Source organism: Cyrtonyx montezumae, unplaced genomic scaffold, assembly GCF_038088225.1.
Source record: "Cyrtonyx montezumae isolate F1298 unplaced genomic scaffold, pur_monq_1.0 scaffold_11, whole genome shotgun sequence".
Taxonomy (NCBI): domain Eukaryota; kingdom Metazoa; phylum Chordata; class Aves; order Galliformes; family Odontophoridae; genus Cyrtonyx; species Cyrtonyx montezumae.
In genome coordinates, this window is record NW_027071837.1 from 8,508,376 (window position 1) to 8,535,405 (window position 27,030).

General features: G+C 37.3%; 1 protein-coding gene across 1 annotated transcript in view; it reads right to left on the reverse strand.

The window, feature by feature from the left end:
* Window positions 1-26,776, reverse strand: part of LOC136044276 (connector enhancer of kinase suppressor of ras 2-like) — a 160,524-nt gene extending 133,748 nt beyond the window's left edge. The window contains 3 exon segments of the mRNA XM_065729510.1: window positions 25,671-25,744; window positions 26,617-26,713; window positions 26,716-26,776. Coding sequence (XP_065585582.1) covers window positions 25,671-25,744; window positions 26,617-26,713; window positions 26,716-26,776 — 232 coding nt within the window.
* Between the last annotated feature and the right edge of the window lie 254 nt (window positions 26,777-27,030).

Sequence of the window (27,030 nt, forward strand, 5' to 3'; positions counted from 1 at the left end):
CCCAAATAAATGATGGCAACACTGCTGCCATGTGTTCTGAAACAGGCACTTTTTTTTTTCTGATAGGTACCAATTTCAGCTAAGAGCATGACTGCATGCTGGAGCAATTTATGGTGGTACATGTCTACTAAGGAGGTTATTTTCTTATAAAAGTCCTCACACCTGAGTTCCTATTCCTCTTTCTGTACTAGCTAACTGAAAAAATTACATCCAGATTATTTTGTCCCTATAAAATACAATGACCACTTGCATGTCTAACCAGGATGCAAACTGTGCCAATGTAATGCATCCCTTTGAAATTTCCCAGTGTATGGTAAAATTGCTCCTTCTCTTACCCACATGAATTTCAAATTAATAGCTTGCTTACCGGGCTTCTCTACCTCAACATATGTTGGCCATTGTGGATTTGTTTACTTATAGATGTACAATACTTTTACTTACAAAGAGAAATAACAGGTATAAGCTTAATATATATTAAAAAAAAAAAAATTGATATATATGCCCTGGAAGCTCCTATTTAAACAAAACATAATTAGGCCTTTGTTTGATCTCCTTCCTCTCTCTCTTTTTTTTTTCCTTATCCCAAGTCTCCTTTCAAGTGTTAGACAAATCTCCTCCAGTCTAACATCAAAACATACTGACAGGAATAAGACTGCAAGGCTGCTAGCTTCTCTCAAGCAATGCCACCCATTGATCCATGAATAAATGTTCCAGCTTCAAGGCACATCTCTGCTGTAAATCTCTCTCTTTTGAGATTCAAAGAAGAGCTCCTTGTCTGGTGCCCAGAGATCTGAAAACCTGCTGTAGTAACTGTGGGAGTCAGAAACTGACATCATGGTTTGCAGTGTTCAGTAGGATTTACTGTCTCATTCTCTTATGAAAAAAATACCATGGGAATTTTACAAGAATTATATATAATACAGAAAAAATCTTTTTTCACATTCTAGAATTCAGCTGTCAAATTTTCTACACTTTATGATTGCTTAAAATAAAAACATTGCCTGTTTACAAATGATACACACAAAAATTTGTTAGTCCTGAGCTGAAGTTACAAAGGACTAGGTTTACTTTGTTAACAAATGTTTTGTTGTGATTTTGCACTAATAATATACCTAAAAAATAAATAATTTTGCGGCTTACAATGTGCTAAGAATATTGAAGTTGTAACTAAAGTCTTTTAGAAATCGTCTGTTTCCTAAAATTAAAAGCTTTCAGATGTATTGCTTTGTTTTTAATTACATGTAATGAATAGAACATAAAATACACAGCTTCATTCATTTATTTTCCCAAAACCCTCTGTGACACAGTAGCCTAGCATCTTAGCCAGACTCCTCACTTTATAGCCAACCCCAGCATTAGCTCCTGGAAACCAAGTACATCTAGGAATAGTAGCACGAGTGCTCTTGAATTATATTCTGGATCTTAAATATGAAGTGGAATTATTGTCAATCTTTATTGTCATTCAGAGCTTTGAAACCTCAGCACTACTAAGGCTGAAAATGCTAAAACGTGTACTCTTTAACTGGAACTCTATAATAAGCACCTGTTCCTGAAATTTTGTGGCACTATTTTAATTCATGTCAAGTGTTCCAGTTTGTAAGCAAGCTTGAATGAGACTGTGAAGAAAACCTGAAAAAAGCCATATATATAGCTGAACTTCTGACTGAACCTTATCTCAAGAGTTGTGACAAATGCTGCTATAATATATCAAATTCCAGTAAACAATAGTCCACTGTAAAAGGGTTGGCTTTGAGATTTATTTACTCACGTCATTCTTGGCAGGCATACAAAGTATGACTCAGTCCTGGAACATTTACACTATTTGTTACAGTTAAAATGAGATTCAAGCCTGACTATTAATGCCCAAAACACTTTAAAAATATTTGGTTTTCTACATGACTGTTTCCTAAATTCTGATGTACCTAGTATATTTAACTTATTTTTAAGGAAAAAAATACTGTCTTGGAAGTTAGAATCTACTTGTGAAGGAAAAATGGCAACATACATTGAAGCTGATTCAAATAACCTAAGCTAAACACAGCAACTGAAACATAGATTGAAACAGCTGTCAGACTTCTTCTGACACAAGTTCTAGCTCAATTATCTCAAACCTACAACGGGTCATACATTTGCAAGAGCTGTCATTAGTTTTCCAAAATGAAAATGACTGTAAAGCACGTTCTAAAAGCACTAAGTTGCCGGGACACCAAAGCCAATCACTTTCAATTATTCAAAGTAATTGAGAGTTGTGGTAACGCAAATGAAGCAAAAAATCGATAGTTACACAAACACATGCATATTAAACTGCAGAGAGCACAGAAGCATCAGGACCATTACAGGCTGTGAAGGCAGAGATCCTGCGGTGGGCACGGGCCCCAGCCACGAAAGCCATGTATCACAGCACTGCATCGAGAGCAGCTCCACTGCTTTCACACCCACGCAGCTCAAGGGGAACCAGCTCCATGTCTCTGCACCTGCAGCCTGAATAACTGTGAGGTGATTGCTGATAAAATCAAAGAAAATGAGCAAGCTTTTACCCTCTGCAGAGCTATTTATCACAAAAGCCCAACTGTGGTGCATAGAGATTGTCAGGAACTAGAACAGGAATGGAAAATAATGGACTAGCACTTTCCCCAACAGCTAAAAATAATGTAATTTTAACTTGAATATACCTCATCATCTTCAAGAAAATTATATACACATAAATTTGCATCAAATACCAAATATAAATTGCAACTCAGATTTTTATTGCATTGCATTTTCTTAGGACATTAGATAAATATGGAGTTATCGGTACTTTACATATGAACAGACATAGACTTGAATAGATCATGGATGGCTATAGGTATTCCTCTGATCAATTACATCCCAGAGAGAAATCAACCAGTGCTGCAGTGAGCTATGCCTTTTAGAAGGAGTATAAAGCTGCTTGGAAGGAGATTATAGCAAGAGGAAATCAAGGTGCAGATGAGGTAAAGAAGTGTGGGTTTCTGTTTTGTTTAACAGCTGGTATTTACTCAGCCTCTGTTCTTTGTTTGATATAAGAAACAAAATAAATAAATAGATATGACTGTCTGCAATGATTTTAGTAGCTACTCTTAGTACTGGAAAGCAGCAGCACTGTCTGGTTTGCACACATTTGCACAAATAAACCTTTAGTCTCAGCACGCTGCCTCTGCCCTCCTCTCACCCACTCCCTTCAGCGAGATTTCATTCCACATAATGACCGCCTGGAATTATTTCCTGCTAATTATCTCTAGAGCAAACTGTTTAGCACAGTACACGAGTACAGAGCGCACGTCTGAGTTCCCCACAGCAGCGGCTCACTCTCTCGCTCCAGGCCCACGTCCAAGCCCTCTCCACACAGCTGTTCATCATGCGGCTCTCCCCATTCACTCTGCACACAGTTCATGGCCTTACATTTAGTTAACATATATATATATACATATATATATCCTCCCCCTCCTTGTATACAACTTGAATTTCTTTCCCCAGACCTCATTCCATGGGGATGAGAGCTGCAGGAAAGCTCTGGAGGAGTGCTCAGCCCACCCCCCAGGCCCCCTCAGGCCTACCGGAGAACGCATGTTTCACGTCGTCCTGCACAGCCTTCTCCGAGGAGCAGGTGGGGGTCTCTGACATGCAGTGCCTTGGGCTGCCCTGAGGGGAAACCCAGTCTCCATCCTCCTCCTCCTCATGGAGGGAAGAGCTGCCTAGCTTCCGATGTGCCCTTCAAAGCGGCGGGACGTGTGGCTGTGACACACCTTGCTGACTTCCTGCAGCCCCTCTGTGCCCAGGGACATCTGCCTTACACGCTCAGGGCCAGCTCTGGGTTAAGGGAGCACAGTTTCACCTCTGCCTGCCTGTGGCCTCGGCTTTCTCCATCCCAAACTGGATGAAATGCAGAAATATTTCTGCGTTTGGTTGTGGAAATTCATTACTCCCTCCTCTCTAAGTAAGGAAAATGAAATGAACTCTAGAGACAGAAATTCCATACTGGCCAATCCGATCTTTAAACCACATTATATTTTCTTAAGTATACTCTCTGCTGCTTTTTTTCCATATCCAATAAAATATATGTCAGCATGACAAAGTATGTAGAGGTTATTCACATTTGTATGTTACTTAGGAATGGAAATCTTGAGGAAAACTGTGCTGAGGCCACAAAGTATATTTTCCTTATGATCTTATTGCTGTAGGTACAACATCAGAATTGTTCAAGGATACAGGACAATCCTTTTTTTCCTTTTAAAATTATTTATTGACAAAAACGTTTTATATCCACCAAAAATTCCAGTCTGTTATATTACTGATGTCCATATGAAAATCAGGAGAAAGTTTTACCTAAGTGCTTTTGTTTATCTGGGAGACATAGGTCACTAACTAACATTCTGTCTGCCTTTATTCCTTTATTGGCTGTGTTTTTTGTTGAGTGTGTTTTACATCTTTCCCTAGCCCTGCCACTTACAGGTCTGTCATGAGAAAGGAGGGGCAGGCAGGGTTAGTCCCAGCTGTTTGATACTATTACTCTTCTATGGGATTCATGCTCTCTGTTATTTTTTTACATCACCAACAAGTAAAAGAAACGAAGGTAATGCACTACAGCTTTATGTCACTCATTTGTATCACTGTTTTGCTGAAATCTCCACTCTTTTCATTTTAAGGTACAAAAATTGATTTGTAATTTGAAGTGCAGCAGGTTGCATCAGAACAAGCACAGTATCTGAGAATAAGGTACATCTTCTGTTAAGTAGAGATTGTAAAAACACTACTGAAGGAATGTAGTGCAAGATGACACTGTTTTATTCATACTTAGAGCACTTACCTGAAACCAGTTTTGGCTTCCTGAGTTGTCTTATTATATGTACACCAGGTAAGCTAATTATGCCATTAAGATAATCAGCGATGACTGCTGCTGCTTCTGGAAGAGGAGCTGGGGATGGCACTGAAAAGAGTTTACTGAACCATTCCTCACAAATTGTTCTGTGGGTCAGAGATCAGAGGGAATACTCAATCTTTTTTTGAGCAGCTTTCTGGATGTTAAAGAGAACTTCTCTGTAACCTGGAACCTGTCCTGATCTTACAGCTGAAATGTTTCTGTACACTCAGGTTATCGGATGTAGACCTCAATAGCAGTTAGCTCGTGTTTCCTGAGAGCAGTTCAGTATTAGTTTGGGACCTATTGTGTAAACATAATATTAAAATATGGTTTATAAGAGCCAAGTAATTTTGGTTGTAAATTTAGAATAGTACTGTTTGCTCAGGGATGTATCCAGTTGAAATGCCTGAGAGAATCAAATCAACACCAAATAAATAAGTCTTATAATTAGAATGTGTGCAACGCTAACATTTTCAGCATGCTAGGTAGATGTTATGATAGATTTATGGATGTTTAATGGCTGATAGGAAATCTCATTCAGCAGCCTACTTCAGCTACTATTGACACAAGCATGTGTGGCACTACTGAGAACACGAATACACAGGAGGAATGCATGTGGTGTGTTTGCCTTCATTCACACACATACAAATTCACACACATACACATGCATCTCTGCAGGAATCCTACAAATGTTTCCACTTTTGCCCAACTCTAAGTATATTAATTCATTTTCTGATATGGGTACAACTATGCAAGTTATCAAAATGACTTGATTGCTTTATCTGATTGAATTAGGTTCACTGTAAGACTTTTTCAAATAACTTAGTAGTTTAGTACTCAAGTCACAATTATATACTTATATTGGTCTTTTTCAGACAACTTACCTTTTGAGTGCTCCTTTATATTTAAATGCTGTTAGTAGTAACAAGATGGGATAATAATGGACATTATCAGAATAGTTAACACATTTAATTATATATTTTAATATATGACCCGTTGGACTGAACTTAAATAAATTGTGAAGGCTATTTAAACAGATGCACTTCATCAAGTCTGACTGAAAGGTCTAAATGAACTATAGTAGGTTTGTTTTCAGATGATTTGTGTATAGCATCTTTAATGGAAATATGCTTGGAAAGCCAGCCTGAATTCTTTTCTTTCTGTAGTCTTGGGAGAAATCAGAGCAGTGAAAGTCTTCAGCATTCATTAACTGAATCTACCTGCAAAGCTGACAAAAAAAAATCAGCATAGACTCCATCAGCTCCACCTCCTTTCATGTAAATATTACAGTTTCCTATAATAACTCTTGCTTTGGAGCCAGTGGTTGCAATCCTTTCTTGTCCCCATTAGTGTATGAGACAAATGAAGCAAAAGACCAGTTAACTTTCTAGGGACTGTCCTTGTCAATTTTCAGTCTTTTATCACCAAAATCAGGTAACTCTATATTAGTATGAATGGCAGAAACTTTGTGAATAGTCTTCAAGCCTAATGATTAATTAGAAGGAAAACAAAGTAAAATTCCAAAACCATCTAAACAAGTTAGGAACTGAGTCTTCATCAGATGAGCTGTTCTGGCTGAGTGCAATGCTGAAAGGTGTACGCTGCACACAGCATGCAGGTGAGCTGTATTTACTGTGTGTATCTTTGCCCACTCTCAGAGGTTATCCAATCTTCCCTCATCAGACCTCAAGGAAGAGGCATACACAGATTTTTTCTTAACTCCTGGTTAAAAATCTACCATTGAGAGTGTTTAAACTAATACAGATAATTTTCATAATTTATTTTTCACAGGAACTGAACCTGAAGATGCATACCTGCTTGTGAAAACTGTATTGGTCTTCAGCTGGTCTAAACCAGCATGTCCCTAATTACAGTTGGTGGCATGCAAATCCCTGAAGTATTACTGTGTTTTTTAAAATTCTGCATCTCATTTTAAAATTTTCATGCTATCATCAAGCCTGCTAGAAATAAAATGTATTGAGATCACTTTCTCCAAGTGAGTTTACTTCCTTTCTTCAGCTCATTCCAGTATGTTACCAGATTCTAAGTTAGCTTAGCTTCTCTTTATGGATGGTTCTGTATTTATTCTAAGAAACGGTGGATGAAATGTTGGAAAGCTGGTGCTGCAAATTGTGTGATGACAAAAAGTTACCAATCTATGAAAGTAGATGTTGTCAGCCGTTATTGCTTTATTAAGTACAGTTGTCTCTTTGATTGCCTTCCGTATTACGCATATAATTCTTTTCTCAATCCTGAGTTTGGTATCTTAATTAAGCAGTGTAATTTTAAACATTAGCTACATCATCTTATTTATGCTCTTTTCCATTTCCAAATATGATCTTGTTAAAATCTTCCATGTGATGATGTTGCCCTCATGATGTCATCTTGCTTTTTTTGTCCTTTGCCATCAACTCTTTCAGTATTTTATTGATTAGCGTTCCAGTGTTTCACCATCAGGCATTCTGAATCTTTCCCTTGCTTTTAGTAGTTATCTGATTTTTGCTTTCAGGGCAAATGTTATTGTTCTTGCCAACTTCTTTATTCTGGAAAAATATCAGATACATCTCTCTTCTATAGTGTCTTTCATTTTTATTTTTTCCGTTAGAACATGCTGGCATACAGCCTGGACAGTTTGCTTGCTGCAGCAATCTTGATATGAACCGATTCTCCTTCATTACGCACACTCCAATTTGCTTCCAGCTTAAAAGTGAATGGTGTTCACTTTGTATGTAATTCAGGCTGCTGGAACTTGTATTAAAGTTCATGTTTCCTATGTAAGCAAGATTATTAATTCCTTTAAATTTCAGTATGCTCATACATCTTAAACCTATTTATAGCTATTCTTATCTGTGGATGGAAACACTAGCTGCCTGGGGAGTTGCAATAAAAGTGTTTTAAAGAAAACTATTGAAAGAGTTGTGAACTAAGCCTTTTTTGCTTGTAATTCTAATTTCAGTTCTACTCTGGTCACATTTTCCAGTGTTGCTGACTCCTGTACAAACACACCATCTCAAGTTCATGTGCATCATATGGGGTCCTGCATTGTGGACCCTGAAGTCTCATATGTGCCATACGATATGCCTCTGTGGCAGCTGTAAACCTCTGTTATTGAAAGAAAAGATTTGCTGAATATTCTTATCAGTAGGGATATCAAGTGGATATAATTTTCGTAGCACGTGCTGATGCACAGTTTTCAATCACAGAGAAGGGCATTTCTTTGTATATGAAAGTACAGAGCCAAAAGTAATAGCAAAGGCTGCAGTGTGCCATGGCTGAGGGACATACATGGTATGAAAAGTCCCCTGCCATTTTGAACTGTAAATCAGCTCAGTTTGGTTTGGTTTGTTTTTAACCAACATTTTTATAATGTTACTGTGGTTAACCCAGCTCATTCTTGTCAGCCTTCCGTTGTCACAAGCTTCCTGACATGTCAGTCCTCATGTAACTTTTCAGCATCATACCTAGTGGCTCCTTTGCCCAGCAAGGGATCTTTGAAGCATCACTTAAGGGAGGTATAAGCATTTCATTTCAGATTATTTATTCCTTATAAATGTTATGATTTTGAAGTCAAAGGCAAGTGAATGGGACAAATGCAGTTTATTCTCCTATGGAACAAGACACCTGTGGAGATAAACTAAATGTGACCCTGAGAGCTGTCAAGACAAATTAGCTGGTCAGGAACCATCTAAATAAGTTTGAAATTTAATGTGAGTAAACATGAAAAAAGAGATCTTTCAGTATTCGTACTTAACATTTGGACATGCAGTATTTGAGCACTGAGCTGTACTTTCACTTTTTTTCCTAAAGGATAGACTTAGAAAATAAACTATAATGGCTGAAACATTTCATTCATGCCAGCAACCTAATTCATGTCTTTCTAAGGAATCAGGTTCTGTGAAATCAGGAAAAAAAGACTCTTTTTGAGATGGAAATTAATTCAGTAAAAGTTATCATGACTTCCAAACTGGTGATATTATCACTCTATAATTTAGATTGTAAGCAAAGTCAATTTTTATTTTGCAGGCAGATGAGCCAAATGCACCAGAGAGTGTTCTTTCACAGCTGTTTCTTCAGAATGAAGTCCAGAGAAGTCCTCTTGATGAAAAAGGCCATTTTTTATGCAACTCATATAGTCTGTGTTACGAAAATTGGTCACATTTTCTTGTGAAATTAAATGTGAACAAGAAATATTGAAAGGCTTTAAGATGTTAGAGTTAGCAGTCAGGGAGAAAAACGTATAGTGATTATCTTCAGTTATGGCACAGTTTGATGTAGATACTTACAACATTCAAAAGTCCTCAGTTCCACAAATTATGATACTATTCTAGACCACAAATTAAGTAACACTGACTGTATCAAAACTGGAAAAAGATCAAGTTCACATTACGACTACAGATGGAAAACATTCTGGAAATTATTTCTCTTAAATAGTCTCCTCAATCATATCTAGCAGTAAATATATTACTAAATAAGGATTATGCACATTCCACAGTTGCTAGAAATACTGTGATAACAAGGTACTCCATGCTCGAGCTAGTGAGCCAGGCTGTGCGGGTTTGGCACCTGAATGTTGCTGACAGGATGGTCGTGATGTAGTGGGTTCTGGTAACACAGTTCTCTGTGCTACTTGAGTATTTTTACTGAATTGTAAACGTTTCTAAATGAGCCTAATTAATTCAAGAACTGGCACTGCAGTGAAGACATGATGTAGATACACAGTCAGAGCTACTGACCACAGCAGTGCTCCAGATGTGTCTGAAGTAAACAATACCTTTCCCAGCCAGCATTCCACAGGAAAGCATGCAACTGGATTATAATTGTACAGGTTACCTTTACATCTGTGCATTTTCTTCCAGAATTGATATGGTCAGCTGGAAGCCTCTAAGATTTAGGAAAAGGTGTATCTATACAGAAAAGTATATGCTATCATTTTTTTCTAAACTGACCTTCCATGTAATTGTCATCTATCAGAAGGGGCAACCACAGGTATCTGTCTGCATTATGGTCTGAAAGAGCCACCAGAGAAATGGTACAGTGGTATCCCAGACACTGTACAATTCTGAGATATTTGAAATCCAGTTTTCTGATTCTCGATGCAGATAAGTTATTTTGTACAGCAGTTATTTATCTGTTGCTCTCCTTCTGAGACTTCTATCATTTCTTTTAGCAGCTTGGTTTGTAAAAACCCACTCACTGCATATACTGATTTCTGCTCTAGTTGCTTCCTATAGCTCTGTGGTATCACTTATAGGGTACTTATAATAGCAATCCTCTTTTACAAAGTGGATTGCCATTAATAATTTATTTTTCAGAGCAATAATGTGTTTATTGGGTTCTGTTCTTACGCAGACCTTGCCTTTGATGGCATTTTTGCCTTGGTCAGCATCCAGCAATACGGAGCAGCATACCCCTGAAATCATTACATTTTTGGACCTTACTTATGGCTTCAGTTTTGGAAGTTCCATTCCTGTAATTAATGTACGAAGAAACTATCATTTTCATCTTTTCAAAAGAGATCTCTGAAAACATGAAAATAACCCGATACGCTTGCCATAACAGCACAATTTCCTGGTGCTGCTTTGCCACTGCTGGAACAGTGTCACTTCAAAGAAGGCATGCAGATCTGCGTGTGTCACCTCATCTATGTGCTGTGATCCCAAAGGGTGGCACCCCTGGCAAAACACAGGAAGGTCTGTAACTAAATACCTGCTGAGGCTTCAGAATTCAAGGCCAGCACTAGATTCCCAGAGCAGGAAGGGATGTATGAAGTTTGGCTAAGGAGATGTACTGTATTGTTAGAATAAACAGTATTTCCTGGACAAAAAAAAAAAAAAAAAAAAGAGAGACATAGATAAGGGAAGCATTTTAACAAAGATTACGAAGTTAAAGCTTTGTCATAATCAAAGGTGGTCCATGGCATAAAATTCCTGTAATTCACCTCTGTGGTAGTATGCACACTGACCAAGGAAAGATTTTGTTTGTTTTGATGTTTGTTTGATCTTTGCCTCTTCTGCTTTTGAAAATTATCAACATTCCAGACCAATGCTTTCTAGAAGGTAACTAAATATATTGCAAAGATCCAGCCATGTATTTCCAAGAGTTGGCTGTTCAAGCACAATGTTCCAGAATTGTCTGTCTTATTTGAAGTCTTCCTCAACCTGCTCCTCCTCCTTTTTGAATTTCATACTGATTTTTTTTTAAGGGTAACATCAAAGAAGCTTGTATGCATGTCAATCCTGCAGATACTTAGCACATTGCTAGCGTCTATGTTATGAAAATGTAAGAGAAGTGCTGTTTGAGAAGAGCCGCTACAAAGCAGGTAGTGATTTAATGAAAAGCACAAAGATTGAAAGGGGTTTGCCAGAGCTCTGTGTGATGTGAATGTTAAGAAGCCCATTCACGTCATCAGCTTCCCTGCTGTACTTTCCATCTTCAATCCTTTTTTCAAGCTAGCTAGAATACAGAGAACTGCGTGCTAAGGAAAACCTTGAACTAAATGTGTAATCAGTCTAGCCATGATCAATGCAGCACAGTTAATAGTTTTTATTAACTGAATTAGCTTTTTTTTTTTTTTTTTTGCTGTTTCTGCATGTCTTTTGGGAATGGAGCAATGTAAGGCATATTTAGAATCTGGTTGCTTTTCGAAAATTCTGCTTATACACTCAAAAATTAAGACAAGGCTATTTTTCCTAACATAAATGTTCACACAAAATATATTTGAATAACAAAAGCATATGTCCAGTGTGTAGTTCAGTGTGCAAGTTTTGCTCTGAGGATTGAGTCTTCTCTTGAAACAGTGTAAATGTGTGCTGATGCAGCTGAAGAAAAATTTGTAAAACTGTAAAACCGCTATTAGATGAGTTTACTGGAGTCAACGAGTTTCTGCTTGAAACAGTTATGGGATTATGGCCAAGCTAAGCCTAGAGGTGTCCGGAGGTGCACTGGAACAGACAAATGATCAGAAGAGCATTTTAGGTTCACAGAGCTAATGTTGTTTTGGCTCAGTAAGTCTACAAATTTTGCATGAAGTCTTTTTTGAAAAGATAAAAAGTATGTTCACTACTGTGGCACCTTGCTACCAGCAAACGCTGCCAATTTATTGAGTGTGCTTCACGTTGTAATATACCAAACAGAGCCATATTCTCCAAGCAGTCTGGTTGATTGAAGTGAACCATTCAACACATGTGATGCTGATGTTGAGAAATAGAGTAGTTAAAATATGTGACATGAGAAATTAGAGTTTTCTTCTACACTTAATTCCTTCTTTTTCTAAACCAGATCTGTTTTTAAGCAGTTTTTTGTAAACAATGATGCATAAATTAATTGTCATCTTGATACAATAATTTACAGTGAAAATATTCCAGTGATTTACATTGGCAGAAGTGGTAAGAGAATGAGGCATCATGTCTCTGTGAGTTTTTCTTATAAACATGTACAGTCCTTATGAAATAGACCATTCCAATATGCTCTTAATATATAAGAATATATTTCTAACTGCTGATTTAACTTGATGCTGCACTGTGCTATAGAATGTAAGAAAGTTTTCTCTCCACTACGCTTTAAATTCGGGCTCCATGTTGTTGTGCGAATATCACTGCTGCTCTCTACACAGACTTCTAATGTAGAAGGTTGTGTTGGTGTTTCTATTTGTATAGATTGAGAGATGATCCAAAACCAAATTCACTGGTAAATAGGTGTTGAGAAATTAGTTTGTGTGGGAATTCTGGAAATCACTTGCTGTGTTGTCAATATTTTTTTTATACATACCGTTGGTTAATTTTCCAAATTCACTGGAAAATTGCATTACAAATTGTATTCATGTATTTCACTGGCTAAGTAAAGACAGCAATTCCAAAATCCTTGCATTATATTCCCTACATTTTAGTAAAGCATTCCAAAGCCTAACATGGATTTTTCTATTCTACAACATGTAATTATTAAAAAAAAAGACTCCATTTATGAATACAGAAGAAAGTTGCTGTTAACAGACTTTTGTCTCTTGAAGTAATCTGCAATGCAAATAGGTAACTATATAAAGCTATTAGAAATAATTTTAATATAGCCTACTCAACTAAGTAGACAAAACTTCCTCATAATGTCAGGTCACTTCAGTGCATTGAAACAAGGCTTCCATTTTTCTATTTCAAATGGGAAAAATTGTTTTGTATTCAAGCATTGAACCTTTAGCATTTCTAAACTAAATAGTGCTGTAAAATGATATTGCCTAACCAGCTGAATCCTGCAGTGTGAATAAAATGGCAATGTCAAACAATCAACTCCAAATAAGTAGAATGGAGAGTAGAATATTTAACTTTACAAAAACTTAAGTTGGAACTGCATGATACAGAAACCTAATATTTTTATAGAATGTTCTACATTTTTAATGTAGAAGTGTTTGTTTAACATAAGTAATTTAACTGTAATATATAAGTGCTTTTGAATACCAAGGGATTTGACACCCCCAAGTGTAATTTAAACCTTTTAAAATTAAAAAATATTTTATAAAAATACAGGATATGTCATAGTATAATTACTTAGGATTACTTGTCCCACGTCTCAGAAGTTTTCTACAGTTCTTTTCCACTTTTTAGGTAGAAAACCTTTGTTGCATTAAGAGGCTATCTACCCACATACTACTTTCAAATTCTTTTCCCTTATTCACATCTTCTTACTTTCCTCACTGTCCTTCTCACTCTCCTCCTATGCAAATCAACTCCTTTTTTTGCATTCCATTCTTTAATTGCAAGTCTGATAATTTTCATTCTTGAATATTAGCAGTATGTATCTTTGCCTGTGTATTTTTTTGTCCGTTGCATATTTGTTCAGTGGAAAATTTCAGCCTAAGTCAAAGGACACTGATTTCTAACTGCTGTGTAGAGTTTCAGATTTCTTCCTGACTGACCTGCTTAACATAATTAGCTTTTTCCTTATGCTGAACTGACAGATACCTGAGAAACAGCAGGCATTCTCAATGTTAATAATGCTATACAGCCCGAGGCTTTTTTTCTTAAATTACTATAATATAGAAGATTGCAGTATATTTCATTTGTTGAAGAAATTGTGAAGATCTTTTAGCTTAACAGATTCAAAGATTAAATCAAAATACACAAAAAAGGAACCGAGAATGAATATTATATTTTTCCAGAGGCTATGGCTCACAAAGTACTCAGATTGTGATGACCAGACTATGTGATTCTGTTTCTCTATAAGGTTTCCGTTTAATGCTGGATCAGAATCAGTATGTGACCTATTAAAGCTGTAAGAGTCTTTTGGTCTTAAGCAAGAAAAAGTTTATCATGACTTAGAGATAACTTAATGTCTTTAGATGAAATATCATCAGATGGACTTATTACTGAATCAAGACTCGTTAGGATTTGTTATGCTCATGTTGCACGTACTTGTAATAAGAGTTAGCCCCTTTAGCATAGGTTGCTTTCTAAATCCACCAGGAGAGGAAAACCATGGCCACAGGAGTAGCTCTCAAGTTAGCACCGAAATACAGAACCACCTCCTTGTCCTCCTTCTCCCTGGTTTACCAGCCCTGCTGCTGGACCATACAAAATATGGCTGTACTTTCTCTAGCTAACTTACCTTAAAACACATACTCATTTATGACTTCCAGTAGTTACCTGAGCATCCGTGCTATCTTAAATTAGCACATTCATACCAAGTAAATTTGTACTGACTCCACATTGCAATGCAATATAAATCCAGAACATATATACATTTAGAAGACAATTCACTGCACAAAAGTCAATGCAGCATAAAACTTTTCTGTAATATTACTTTTCCCAGTAGGCATGCAAGTTATTTTCAAAGTAGAAAATAAGTAATCTCTAACTTGACAAGAACTGTGGGTGAATGGTTCATATGCTTTCAGAGCACTGTGAAGCATCACAGGTACAGTAAGGAGAAAAGAACATGGAGCTAGTCTTCCTGAAAGCCTCAATTCTATCAATAAAAAAATATTCTGTTGTTATTTTTGTAACAATTAGCTGATGATTACCAACTCATATGCTTGTAGCAGATGTCTAAACCTTTGCAGGTTCAATCATACATTATTCTTCAGAGCAACCCTTTCATACTGATTAATATTAAAAGTCAAGATCTATATTTTAATTTTTATCACTTCAAATCAAAACACAGCAAACATGATGAATAATATGCTTCAGATTTCCCCTTGATTAATGGGCTACATGTGTGCAGAAAACACTTCAATCTTAGAGCTGCAATTTCCCCGGTGAAGAAATTGCTACCCAGATATTAATTCCTGAAACTGTTTTCCTGCATTGTGGAACAATGATTCTGAAGTGCAAGTGCCCAAGATGAAATTTTATAACCCTCATGTGCTACAGATTCTGTAATGCCATTTCTCTGCATTTCACTGTCTCTCTCTCCTGTCTGTTAAGTACAGTTTCTCTTGAAATACTTATTACACGTAAAGCTCAGAACATTTATCTGCATCATGCTTAGGTTGAACTTCTCATATCTCAGTCCCTATTAACTCTTCTGGTCATTGTGAACGTCCTCTTTAGCAATCCACAAATGCCTTGAACCATGCAAAGCAGAGTTCTTTGTTGAAATATTGTTCTAGAGGAAACACCATATCTCCAAAAAGCTCTACTGATCATTGTCCATAAGGTTGCATTACTCTTTGACAGTAAATACCACTTTGACTCAGGTTACTTGACCTGAAAACAGAGAACCTAACAAGCAGCAGGATACTAATAATGATCCTACATCTACATAGTGCTTCTCATCTCAGAATTTTAAACTCTGTCAGAAAAGATGCACAAGGAAAATTTTATCCTTAGCTGAAATTCCAGCTGCAGGCTGAAATGTGTTTGTTGCTTTAAACAGAAGTTAACCAGGCATTGAGAACAGACAAAGCGATCTACCTTCTAGTTTTTACCAGGGGTAGATGAAGTTAAAAATATATCATTCTTAGAATCATAGAGTGGAATCATAGACCTTTTAGAGCACTCAGTTCCAACTCCTCTGCTATAGGTGGGGTGCAACTCCCACCAAACCAGTTGCTCAAAGCCCCCCCCAGCCTAGGCTTGAATGCATCCAGGGAGAAGGCATCCACCATCTCTGTGAGCAGTGTTCCAGTGTCTCACCACCCTCACAGCAAAGACTTTTTTTCCTAACATCTATTCTAAATCCACCTTCTTCCAGTTTAAAATTTATTCCCCTTGTCATGTCACTACCTGCCCTTATTACAATTCCCTCCCCAGCTTTTCTGTAGGCCCCCTTCAAGTACTAGAAGGCCTAAATTTACCCTTACCATTTACCATTTACCCTTACGACAGTAATGTATGCTTTTCCGATCTGATGCATTTGCAAACCAGTGCTTGGAAGACAACTATACCTTTTAAATCAAAAAAGGGAATATGCCAGTGCATGACTCTACTCTAATCTAAAGAGCCCCTTGAGAGTATTTCTTAATTATATTGCTTGATCAGTTTTATCACCTTACCCAGAGCAATCAGTGTACAAGATATACTGAGGCTAGTGTAAAAAGAGATGCTAAACTGTAATAATGGATTCATTTTTCTATAGTTGTCTCTCATCTACTGATTTTGTGAACCATGTCTAGCTATCTGCAAGGTTCACCAATGCAAATTCAACGTCAGTTAGCTTTGGAATGATCTCTTGCTGAAAACTTAATAACAAAACATTCTTGTCTTATTTTGTGTTAGTGTTCAGGTGTTACTGACAGCCACTTGGACTGAAGCAACTCAGGTGGTAGTTCATCAGCAGTCTTTGAACACAGTTGAATTTCTAATTTTTCAGTAAAAATCTCAAATATTCCCTCTTTCCTAAGATTTGTATAAAGAGATTGTGGGAATGGGTTTAAGGAAGGCCACATGCTTTCTTTAAATACACATACACATATTGCAATAATTTTGAGGCACCATGTGAATTCATCACACTCAGTTGGCCATCTAGGTTTGTAATTGAGTTTTATCGAATACTCTAACCCACAGTTAAATGACCTTCTGACCAAAATTGCACAAGTTTGCCTTCAGTCTCCTCTGACCTTTTTGGATGTAAAATGGAAACCAAGTTCATTTTTACTCTGCAATGAGTTACACTTCAGTTTACAGGTGAATTATTTCATATGCCCCATAATCAGCAGGCCAGACATTTGTCTATCCTTCTTTCAATGCTCAACAGCTTGCTTAGAACAGTCTGTAGAGCTTTTAAGTCAAATTTTGAAAGTCTCAAGAAGCATTTTCCTCCATTTTTTTAAGAAAATTAAAGTAATTTAAGATTATACTTTGTCTGTCCTTTTACTAACTATATAAAAAATCACCATCTCTCTATTTGTGGTCATAATTTCCCTATTTTACTCTTTTGATAAATTATTTGTGGTATTTTGATGCTTTATTCACAGGTTCTCTTCAATCTCCAATTCTTTTTTCTGGAAATGCAGCATCTCTGAACTACTACTCTAAATGGATCCATTTCTTTTTTACATGAAAGTCCATTAGTGATCATTCTAAACCTCTATTACATTTTTCTAATAGTTTCTCCCCAGTGTATGGTTCAAATTCAAGGTTCAAAGTGTTTCTTCTCTTTGAACGCCTTTTTGTTCTGTAAATCATAAGGTGGATTTCTGCATGACTGAGGAAAAATCTCAGTGTGACTTGCTAATGAACAATTAAAATCTCTTGACAGTGAGCAATTAAAATTTCTCCTTGGTGTTCTATAAATTAGGACATTTCAGTATGAGCTCATTGTACAATTACAGGTGCCTACATATGATTTTCCTGCCTTTAGGAATGGGCAATGGGTGTGCTCCTATTTGAAGCAAGAGAACTTCCCACTCTCTGCAAAGAATTTTTTAAGTTGATAGTGTTACTGAACCACTTCCCCTCTGTCTTTCAGGGAAGCAAGATTTCAGTCAGAAAGAGAAGTGAGAAGCATCCTTAATATTCATGGTAGATTTTAATGTAGATCTGATGAAACATTAACATACTACTTCTTCCAACTGCACTTTAAAACTCCCAGAAGCTGTGCTAGAGATTTTTAGGCTGGATTTCCCTACACAAGTAGGAAGTTTTTAGCTTTTTCTAAGCAATATGAGGCTCTTAAAATGGTGTACCTTTATTTATAAAATAATTATTTGATGGGTGTATATTTGAAATATACAAAACCATCTCTGGTTTGCCAAGCCTGAGACCAAAACTTGCTGAAGTCATTTGCTTTTGGATACCTGGTTATGCTCAATATAGACATGTCTCTGTTACATTGAAAACAAATTTTTGGAAGATTAGAACTATTTGCAGTTCATGAGAGGCAGCATGGCAGAGCTACTGACCTTTGCACTATTTACCACACCACATGAACTCTGTCATATAGGATGGTAAAAACTCCCACACAGGGGCGGCCACAGGTTGGAGAATACTGGGGAGGGAGTAGAGAAGGGTATTATCATTCCCACACTGTGTCTTCCACTCTTGCTATTCTCATTTTTTCCTGGATTTTGAGTGCAGTTCACTTCCAGATCACTGCAACCCACTACTCCCTAAGTTATGTAAGGCTAGAACTAAAATTTAGTCTTAAATGAATGATTTATTTCACAATCTGATGCTTAGTCTCCATATGATTATGCAAAAAAAAAAAAAAAACACTGTGAGAGAATAATTTGAATAAATAGGAGGTGGGAGAAGTAAACAGAACAGAGGAAGTTGGTGAAGAGAGAGCTATAACATGCTTTTCATTCAAGTGATAATTGCTATGTCTGAGTTGTCAGGCTGATGACACTACTGTCTGTCTTAACTCAAACAGAGGTGGTTTTCCATATAAACTAAAAGGCAGATGTGTCAAATTGATCCTTTCTATATTTGGAGTAGTTTCAGTACAAGTACAGAAGGCACAATTTCTGCCTCCTAAAATCTGTAGAACTGTCTTTGTATGACACGTAGAGTGACAAAGGTGAATGTGTTTGTAGAGAATAGAGCTGAGTGTATTTTGTAAAAATATAATCTATTGCATTTTTATCTTAAACATCACCCACACTACAACTAAAATGCACCACAGTGTTTTTATAGTTCTTTTTTAACTGTAAATTCGCTGGTGGAGAATTTGAGTAAGGAAAACCAAACATGACATTGGCCTTGAATTTTTCTGAATGCATCACTATAGAAGGTCAACAAGGATACTTGTTGGGAGCCATCTGAGAATTAGTTAATCAGGAGTAATTTCATTCTGAATCACCACTAGAGCTCTTCACAAATACAACCTTACAATTTTTTCCTCTCTCTAAAATCTCTAATAATAACTCACTGAGCTCCATCTTTCTAAGTCATGTCATTGCTACATAGCATCACGGTACCACCTGAAAGTTTCAGATTTAGTAGGAAAAGTAAATTATGGAAGTTGTAGCATTTGGAAGATATCTAAAAAATTATGCTGACAGGAGATGGTGAATATACGCAGCTGTTCCGCAATATTCCTTACTATTGACATTTATTAAGTACAACATTTCATTTAGTATTTTTAGATACATATATAAAATACAATCTGCATTCCTGTCAGCACTGGCAGGACAGATTTGCTCAGTAAGAACAGCATTAAAGTTGTTGGAAAGTTCTTTTTTTTTCTAAGCCCTTCAAGGTGTTAAAACAATGCCTCAAAATACCTCCTCAGAGCAAATCATAACACTTTTTGCTTTCCTGGTATATGCAAGCATTGCAGTATTTATTGCAGCACATGCATTTTTTTCTTCATTATAAATAGAAATGTAAGAGATTAAACCTATTAGAAATAAATGCATGGAAATTTCATTAGGTGGGAATATTTCTTTACTTGAAGCATCCATCTGACCCATAGTGTACATTTAGGACACCATCTTGAAGATGCTCCCAGAAATTGCCTTCCCACTGCATTTGATATGTCAGAATTGGAAAGGGAAAATTAGAATGAGAAATTGGTAGGGAAAGAATGTATCCCAGGATTATGTATGGAAAGATACCTTGACAGTATACTGTTCTTCAAGGAGCATTCAATCTCTCTCCAGTTTCTTGATGTACAGTGACTCATTTAATTTGATCTGAAAGCATCATCCATAGGATCCAATTTATTTTGAATTTTGTTTCCTAATATATTGCACTGTGAAACAGGGAGACCTGGAGAAGTCTGATCTCTTCTAAATTTGCATTGTTCATCTACTCTTTTTGTAGTGGTCAGAATTCAAGGAAAGGTGGGAATTTTGCATTATGTGTTTAAGAATATATGAGAAGGTTACAGGATACTGCAGTGCATGACTAGCATGTCTGGCTGCCTGTATTAAGGTTCTTGACAACAAAAAATTTCTTCACATAATGACCTAGAAGATAAGTTACATTTGATAAATGTAACTGGAGGGACATTCATTCATTTGGCTCAGGCTTTTCTCTGCATGCAGATTCACATTTATTTAAAACAGTCTGAATGTATACGCTTTATAGATGGGAAAAATGTGTAATATATCCCTAAATCTCCAGATAATAAATACAGAGCATTAAATTGCAAGCATTGCTGAACATTTATTGGGATAGTGCTAATTCTCAGTCAGTTCTTGGAAGATGAATAGATTCTAAGTTGTCCTCAGAAGACCTGGGAGAAAAGAGATACTAAGGATAGGGATGAAGAAATACCTCAGCCAAATAATTTCTATATTTCTATATGGTATGGACTATGTACGATATAAGGTAGGTCCCCAATACTGGTATTGCCCATGGCAAACCTCAGGAAATCCACATTTTTTGTGCTTGTCATGCTTAGGAAGAGCCCAAACTCCATGGTGCGGTAGCTGCTTCTGGAAGGAGGTCAGCAAAAGGCACAGAAACACTAGGGCTGTTACTCCAACTATCCAGCCTAACTCTTCTCCTTCTTCATTATTTGTTGGAAAATTTGTTTGTTTCTCTTTTTTGGCTGATTACTGAGAATCCTGGAGCTTAGCTCGTAAGTCAGGCAATTATCAGCACTAACTAATCCTGTTTAATATATTTTAAGACATCACTATTATAATTGGGCTGAATAGCAACAATCAACAGAGTAATTGCTGCCATAATTTATTTATAAAAGGTATTACAGTTTAAAACTTTTAAGAGGACACAGAGAAGAATTGCAGACAACTCTGACTCAACAACTTCTAGCAAAAACTGGCAATGTGGTACTAGAGGAACACAGTAATCCAACTGGGAGTCACAATTGTAAAATGTTTCTGTTATGGAATTGAGAGTAGAAGGAAAATGAGGAAACCTTCACTTCAGAACTGCTTGACAATTCACTGCTAATTCTGAAGACTGTTTGTGGCTCTCAGTTTTCTTTCAAATCTATTTGTCTACAGAAAGACCTGAGAGGATGCTATCAAACTAACATTTTTCCAAATAAGCTATGACCTGCGTTATCTACCCAGGTTTTAAATTGCATCTTATGAAGACGAGTTCTTGCATTACGGGATTCTAAGGTCACAAAAGGGGATCAAGGAAGCTAAGTATTATCCAGCTCATTTCTGTAAGGCTGCATTTGCAGTAGATCACAATATTTAGCTGTGTCTTCAGTACACTGTAGGATTTTATATATTACACTCTGTAAATAGAGGAGACTCCCTGTTCCTGACATACTGCTGCAGAACAGGTAGTGATCTAATGAAAAGCAAAAGGAGATTGAGAAGGGGTTTGCCAGAGCCCTGTGTGATGTGAATGCTAACAAGTCCTCTCACGTCATCAGCTTCCCTGCTCTCAGCTCCCCCTCCCTCCCTTCCTTTCTCTTTTATGAGCCAGCTTGAAATCAGGGAATTACATGCTAAGGAAAACCCTTCAGCTAAACATATAATTATTCTGCACAGGATCAGTGCAGCACAGTTAATCAGTTTACCAACTGAATTAATTTTTTTTCCATGTCTGCGTCTCCTGTTGAGAGTGGAGAAATTCTAGATTTAAGGGGAGAAATTGGTTGCAGTTGTGAAATGAATATCTAAAGCTGAGCATTCATTATGAGAGAATCCTCCACTGCAGGCTGTTTGGGCAGACAAACCTTACTGCCAGTCCCTGAGACTCTGAGTAAAGGACTGCAAGAGGAGTTCTTTCTTACAGGTGCTTGAGCCATCACTGACTTCTTATTTTAACATTTAGCTGTTTTCTGAAAGTCACAGCTGTATTTCATTGCATTGGATTGTTTCAAAGAGTTAGCATTTATCTGTACACAGCTGTCAACCCACTGTATAAGAGCGGCCCCTCTGAGCCCCCCAAACTCTGCACAGGATTACCCTCCATTGTGCATGGACATGAATCACAGAATCGTTTGAGTTGAAAGGGGCCCTTAAAGGTCATCTAGTCCAGCTCCCCTGCAATGAGCAGGAATGTCTGCAGCTGGCTTTGGTTGAGGAGTGCTTCCTGGCAGCCACAAAGTGTATTTGAGTTTCACAGTAAGTGCAGAAGTTCATTGGCCAACAAGCACTAGTCTCCAGGTCAAAGAATTACAGATGTAATTATTGAAGTGCATCTTGCCATTTAATCATGTTTATTAGAGGAAAAAGAGAAGCAGCTTGAAAAGTATTGTGATAATTAATATCCTTGCAAGTTGTACAGGTAATATCTGTTTTCCCTGCTGTGCTGAAATAGAACTTATTCAATCCAATGTAAAGTTCTTTATGTTCAAGTAGCTTTTAGAATCCACAGTACATAACACAAGAAAATAGTCAAGTTATGTAAGAAATGGATACGTGCCAGAAGAAATACTCATTTTCTGAATTGAAAAACATTTAAAGAAATTAAAAATTTTGGAAAAAAAGGAAAACACCCTGCTTTTAAGAGTAACCTCAGAATTCATGTTTCTGCTCCTCTGAAAAGTTTCATTGTGGTGCCTTCTGCTTTGTATTTGCTAACCTTTACAACATATTTTTGTACACTCTAAAGACAAAATTTATTTTATACAAAGGTATTTCAAGCCTTAATTTCCAATCCTCTGTAAACCTCTAGAGTCAATTTCTAAAAACTTGCTTGGCCTTTTCAGGTTGTCCACAACATCAGATGCAGTGCCCAAGTTGAGTTCCAGATGAATGCATTCCCGAGATAGGAACTGTGGATAAATACAAGATGCCAACTTGTCATAATAATGTTTCTTAGAGCCTAGTAATTTTTACTTTTTTTGGCAAGTAACATTTCCTTAAGGAAAAGGACAGAAGGATGTCTTCCCGTGGTTGAGTCTTGGGCTACAGCTGCTTCTGCTAACAGCACGCTGCAATCAGGATGCATTCTGGGTAGCCAGGTCTCAAACTATTAACATCATTTCCGTGTCTTATTCCCATCTACGATTCAATTACTTGGTGCTGCTGGTAGTCACTACTAGTCCATTTCATACCATGTACTGTAATAACAGTTTGGAAAACTAAGTTAAATAATCTTAAATAGTTACAACAAATGCAAGCTAAAAAAGCCAACATATTATTATTAACCTATGAAACATGTTATAACACACAACCTTTAGCCCACAGCTAATTGACTTGATATTTTTAAGGAATAAAAAGACTTATGACACATGCAACATCAGATGCGTTGTTTATTAAGATGTTCCTTTCTATGGTAAAGATAGCATTCCACATTTATAAAGTGTTACTTTCCCCAAAATGTTTTCACTGTACCTTTTAGTCCTGCTAAAAAAGTGTACCTCTCGGTTTGGATGACATACATAAAAGCTACATGACTATGTGAATATTGCTACCTGGGCAGGACTCTGACTTCTCTAATGCATTCATAGCTATTTAGAAGAATACCTATAGCCAAAGGAGCTGACATATGGAATATATATGGAGCCTACATACAGAGAATATACATAAAATATAGGGAAGTAGTGGCCACAATTGGGCCATTTTTGTAAAATTAGGGGTTTCCATGTACTTTTAAACTAATTTTGGAGCGCTTCCATTTGTGTTTGTGATATCTGTTCTTTGATTAAAGTTGATGTGTGCATTTTCTGAATGTAAACGTTGAGATAAAACAGAAATGTGGTGAAAAAGGATATATATGCAACTTTACTGTTTGTAGATTCATAACACTCATGTTACCAGGGGAAATATCTGTCTTGTGAATACTTCATTGTTCAATGTATTATATTTATGCATAAGCCCAGAGGCACAAAACTGACAATCCTGTCTACTCCAGACTTCCTTATGGATGCAGGATGAAGTCTTTGTAAAGAAATGTAACTGTCTGACAACTCAATACATTTAAGAACCTTTTGTTTGCATGATTTTCTTGCCTTCTGTGGAATAGTGCTCCCCAGGATGAAATCAGTTTACATCAGAATAGATAAAAAAGTAGCAGGGAGTATTCTTAAATTAAGCAACAAGTATTACACACACTTTGACATTCAATTTACATAATAATTCAACTCATTAGTTAAAATAGCATAACAAGGTCTACTTTTAAAGTCTTTTACATACTTAAAACAAAGGCGTAGACCAGAAAGGTCTCCTCTGCACTTCCATTACGTATTGATTTCAAGTAATGCCTTTGGAGTATGGGAATCAATCCTGCACCTAATGGCTTTGGGATCCACCCCAGTGACCTGCTTAACACGTCCCAATTAAGCTGAGTTGACAAACACCTGAGCTACAAACAACATACATTCCCTTAGATACCATTCACTTTGCAATACTGCAAAAGAATAGTTTTCTCAGAAGCGAGGTGCTGCTGATGGACACTCCAACAGTCCCACTTCAGTTCTGTATGGAGATGTACCTCAGCAAAATGAGACCTAAGCCATTCTCTTGTTAATGGTAATACATTGAAACCATTAAGGACATTATATTGGGCATCCAATTCATCCCTCCAAATAAGTTCAGTAATCACATTACAGAAATTATTTTCATGAGTGGTCCACAAACAAAATTTGCACCTCTTTTCCTTATATAATGGAGATCCATTAGAGCAGAAATCATTTGTCTCTAACACAGGCAGCTCATTGGAAGCAGTGTAGAACAGTAATGCATTCTACTGTGGAAATACATTTTCCTCACTCGGGAGAAATTTAAAACACTTCTATTCTTGAGCTATTCTTCCCCCTCCCCTCCACACCAAGCTGTGTGTAACACTGCTGAGCATTATAAAGCAAAACATGTCACAGCTTATGGCTGTGTCGTGAAGCTGCAAATGTGCAGGGAAATTGTCATCCCTGTCAAGTTACCTGGAAGAGTTTTCCCCTGCGAAGCGTGCTCAGCGCGGCACGCTTCCCACCACCCGCCCCACATCCAGTGTAGGATGCACTGTCCTCGGTACCAGGGCTGCTGGGGACGCAGAGCCTTGCAAAGAGCAGCACAAGCTGGGAAGCCTATATGAATCAGGACATGTCACCAAAGCATCAGGATTCCTCAGAGCAGCCGCTGGCACCTTACGCTCCTTGTATTTCCCCAAACTACACACGAGTGCTGCACAGACACTGCATCAGATCACCTGACATGAACAAAACAGACCTAATCAGGGCAAATTTAAAGCAGCCAAACATAACAGTGTTACACTGTGCGATGCATAATGGAGTCCTGAGACACAAATACTTTATGTCTGCATTTTCCAACAAATGCATTAGATCCCTGCTCAGTTCCCGGCAGAAATTCTGACAACATGCTGTACAGCTTAAACAGCCTGGCTCTTCAGTCGTGCCTCTGAAAACTACTGTGCAAAGCAGCATATAGGTTATTAAAACTGAATAAACTCTTCACAAAACAAAGAATACAGGAGCAGATACATATTTGCAAGGATTCAAAGTACAGACAATACATGGTAATAAACAATCATACCTTTCATCCAATCCACTACTTGCTTGGGCATCCACTTGCTAATAGGTTCCATAACGAGAGCCATCATCAGATCACTTATCATTCACACCAAAATCAGAAAAAGGAGAGAAAAAAATGTATCAGAGCATGGCTGTGATAAGACAGCTGTAGGATTTTACAGTGCAGTCCAAAGAGAAGATGATGCTTTGTCCCTCCAGGTTTCTCCTGCACTGATTCAGTAATGTATAAAATTACACTGCTTGATCAGCTCTGGCACCTCCCCCACTGCACACAGCCTGCAACGCTGGAGCACACTGAGCCAGGAAATGGTGCAGTACGTATAGACTTACTTACAAGAGCCTCTACCCAGTGATCTACTTATTAGACTGGCACAAATATAAAACTGTATTACACAGAGAGCAATTGGAGCTGGAGCTATTCCAGGCTCTGAGTTTTAAGGAGCTTTATTCCAACAAGCTGTGGGATCTTCATCGGGGAAAATATCACCACTGTAACTTGATAGCAGATTGTCTTGGCTTCATTGTGAATATGCTGACTGTCATTCAATTCAAAGAGAAGATAGAAATATCAGAGTATCACTTGGCATCTGGCAAAATGCTGAGCATCTCCATCTTTACAATGCAAAATGTTGCTGGAGTCTTATGCTGTATAATCATGGAATTCAGAATGTCAAACACAGGCTAAAAAGTCTCACCCAAGATAAAACTATTGGAAGAAACCCCTTTCTTTCCAGGCCACATTCAGAGCCAGCCTATTTCCTCCTGTGATCCTCACATTTTGTAGTGAAAAGTGACAGCATAGAAGGTTGGAGTCAATTCTTACTGTTACAGCACTCTTAACAGACAAGTGTAGTATTTTGATTCAAAGAGATGGAACTATCAGACAATCTCTCCCTTCTGTTAGGAATAAAAATGTTTTCAATATTCCTACTACTGAAGTTCATTACCCTTTCAAAAGATGAAGGTGAGTTATCTTAGTGAGATGTGCTGGGCAGCGCTTTCTGGACCTGTTTGTGATGGTTTGCACCTCATGCAGCATGTGTCATGTGGTTGAAGAGGTGTGTGCTTTCTGTTCAGGCCATTGTCGAAGATACACAGCCCCAACATTTTATCTTTGGAGGGAAAACTCAGACTCCAGAAGAAAGACAGAACAGAGCAGTTCCATCTTCCTTTCCAGTAACCTCCCATTTGCATTTTTCTCCTGCACTGTTTCAGGCTCCAGTGGCATATTAGAATAAGGCAATGATATTACTGCCATATCTCCCTCACTCTCCTCTTACACTAGGACTGTGTTCATTTATCTGTTCTCTCTTTCTTAAATTAGGGAACATAAAATATAAATGGAATGTTGATGTTATGCT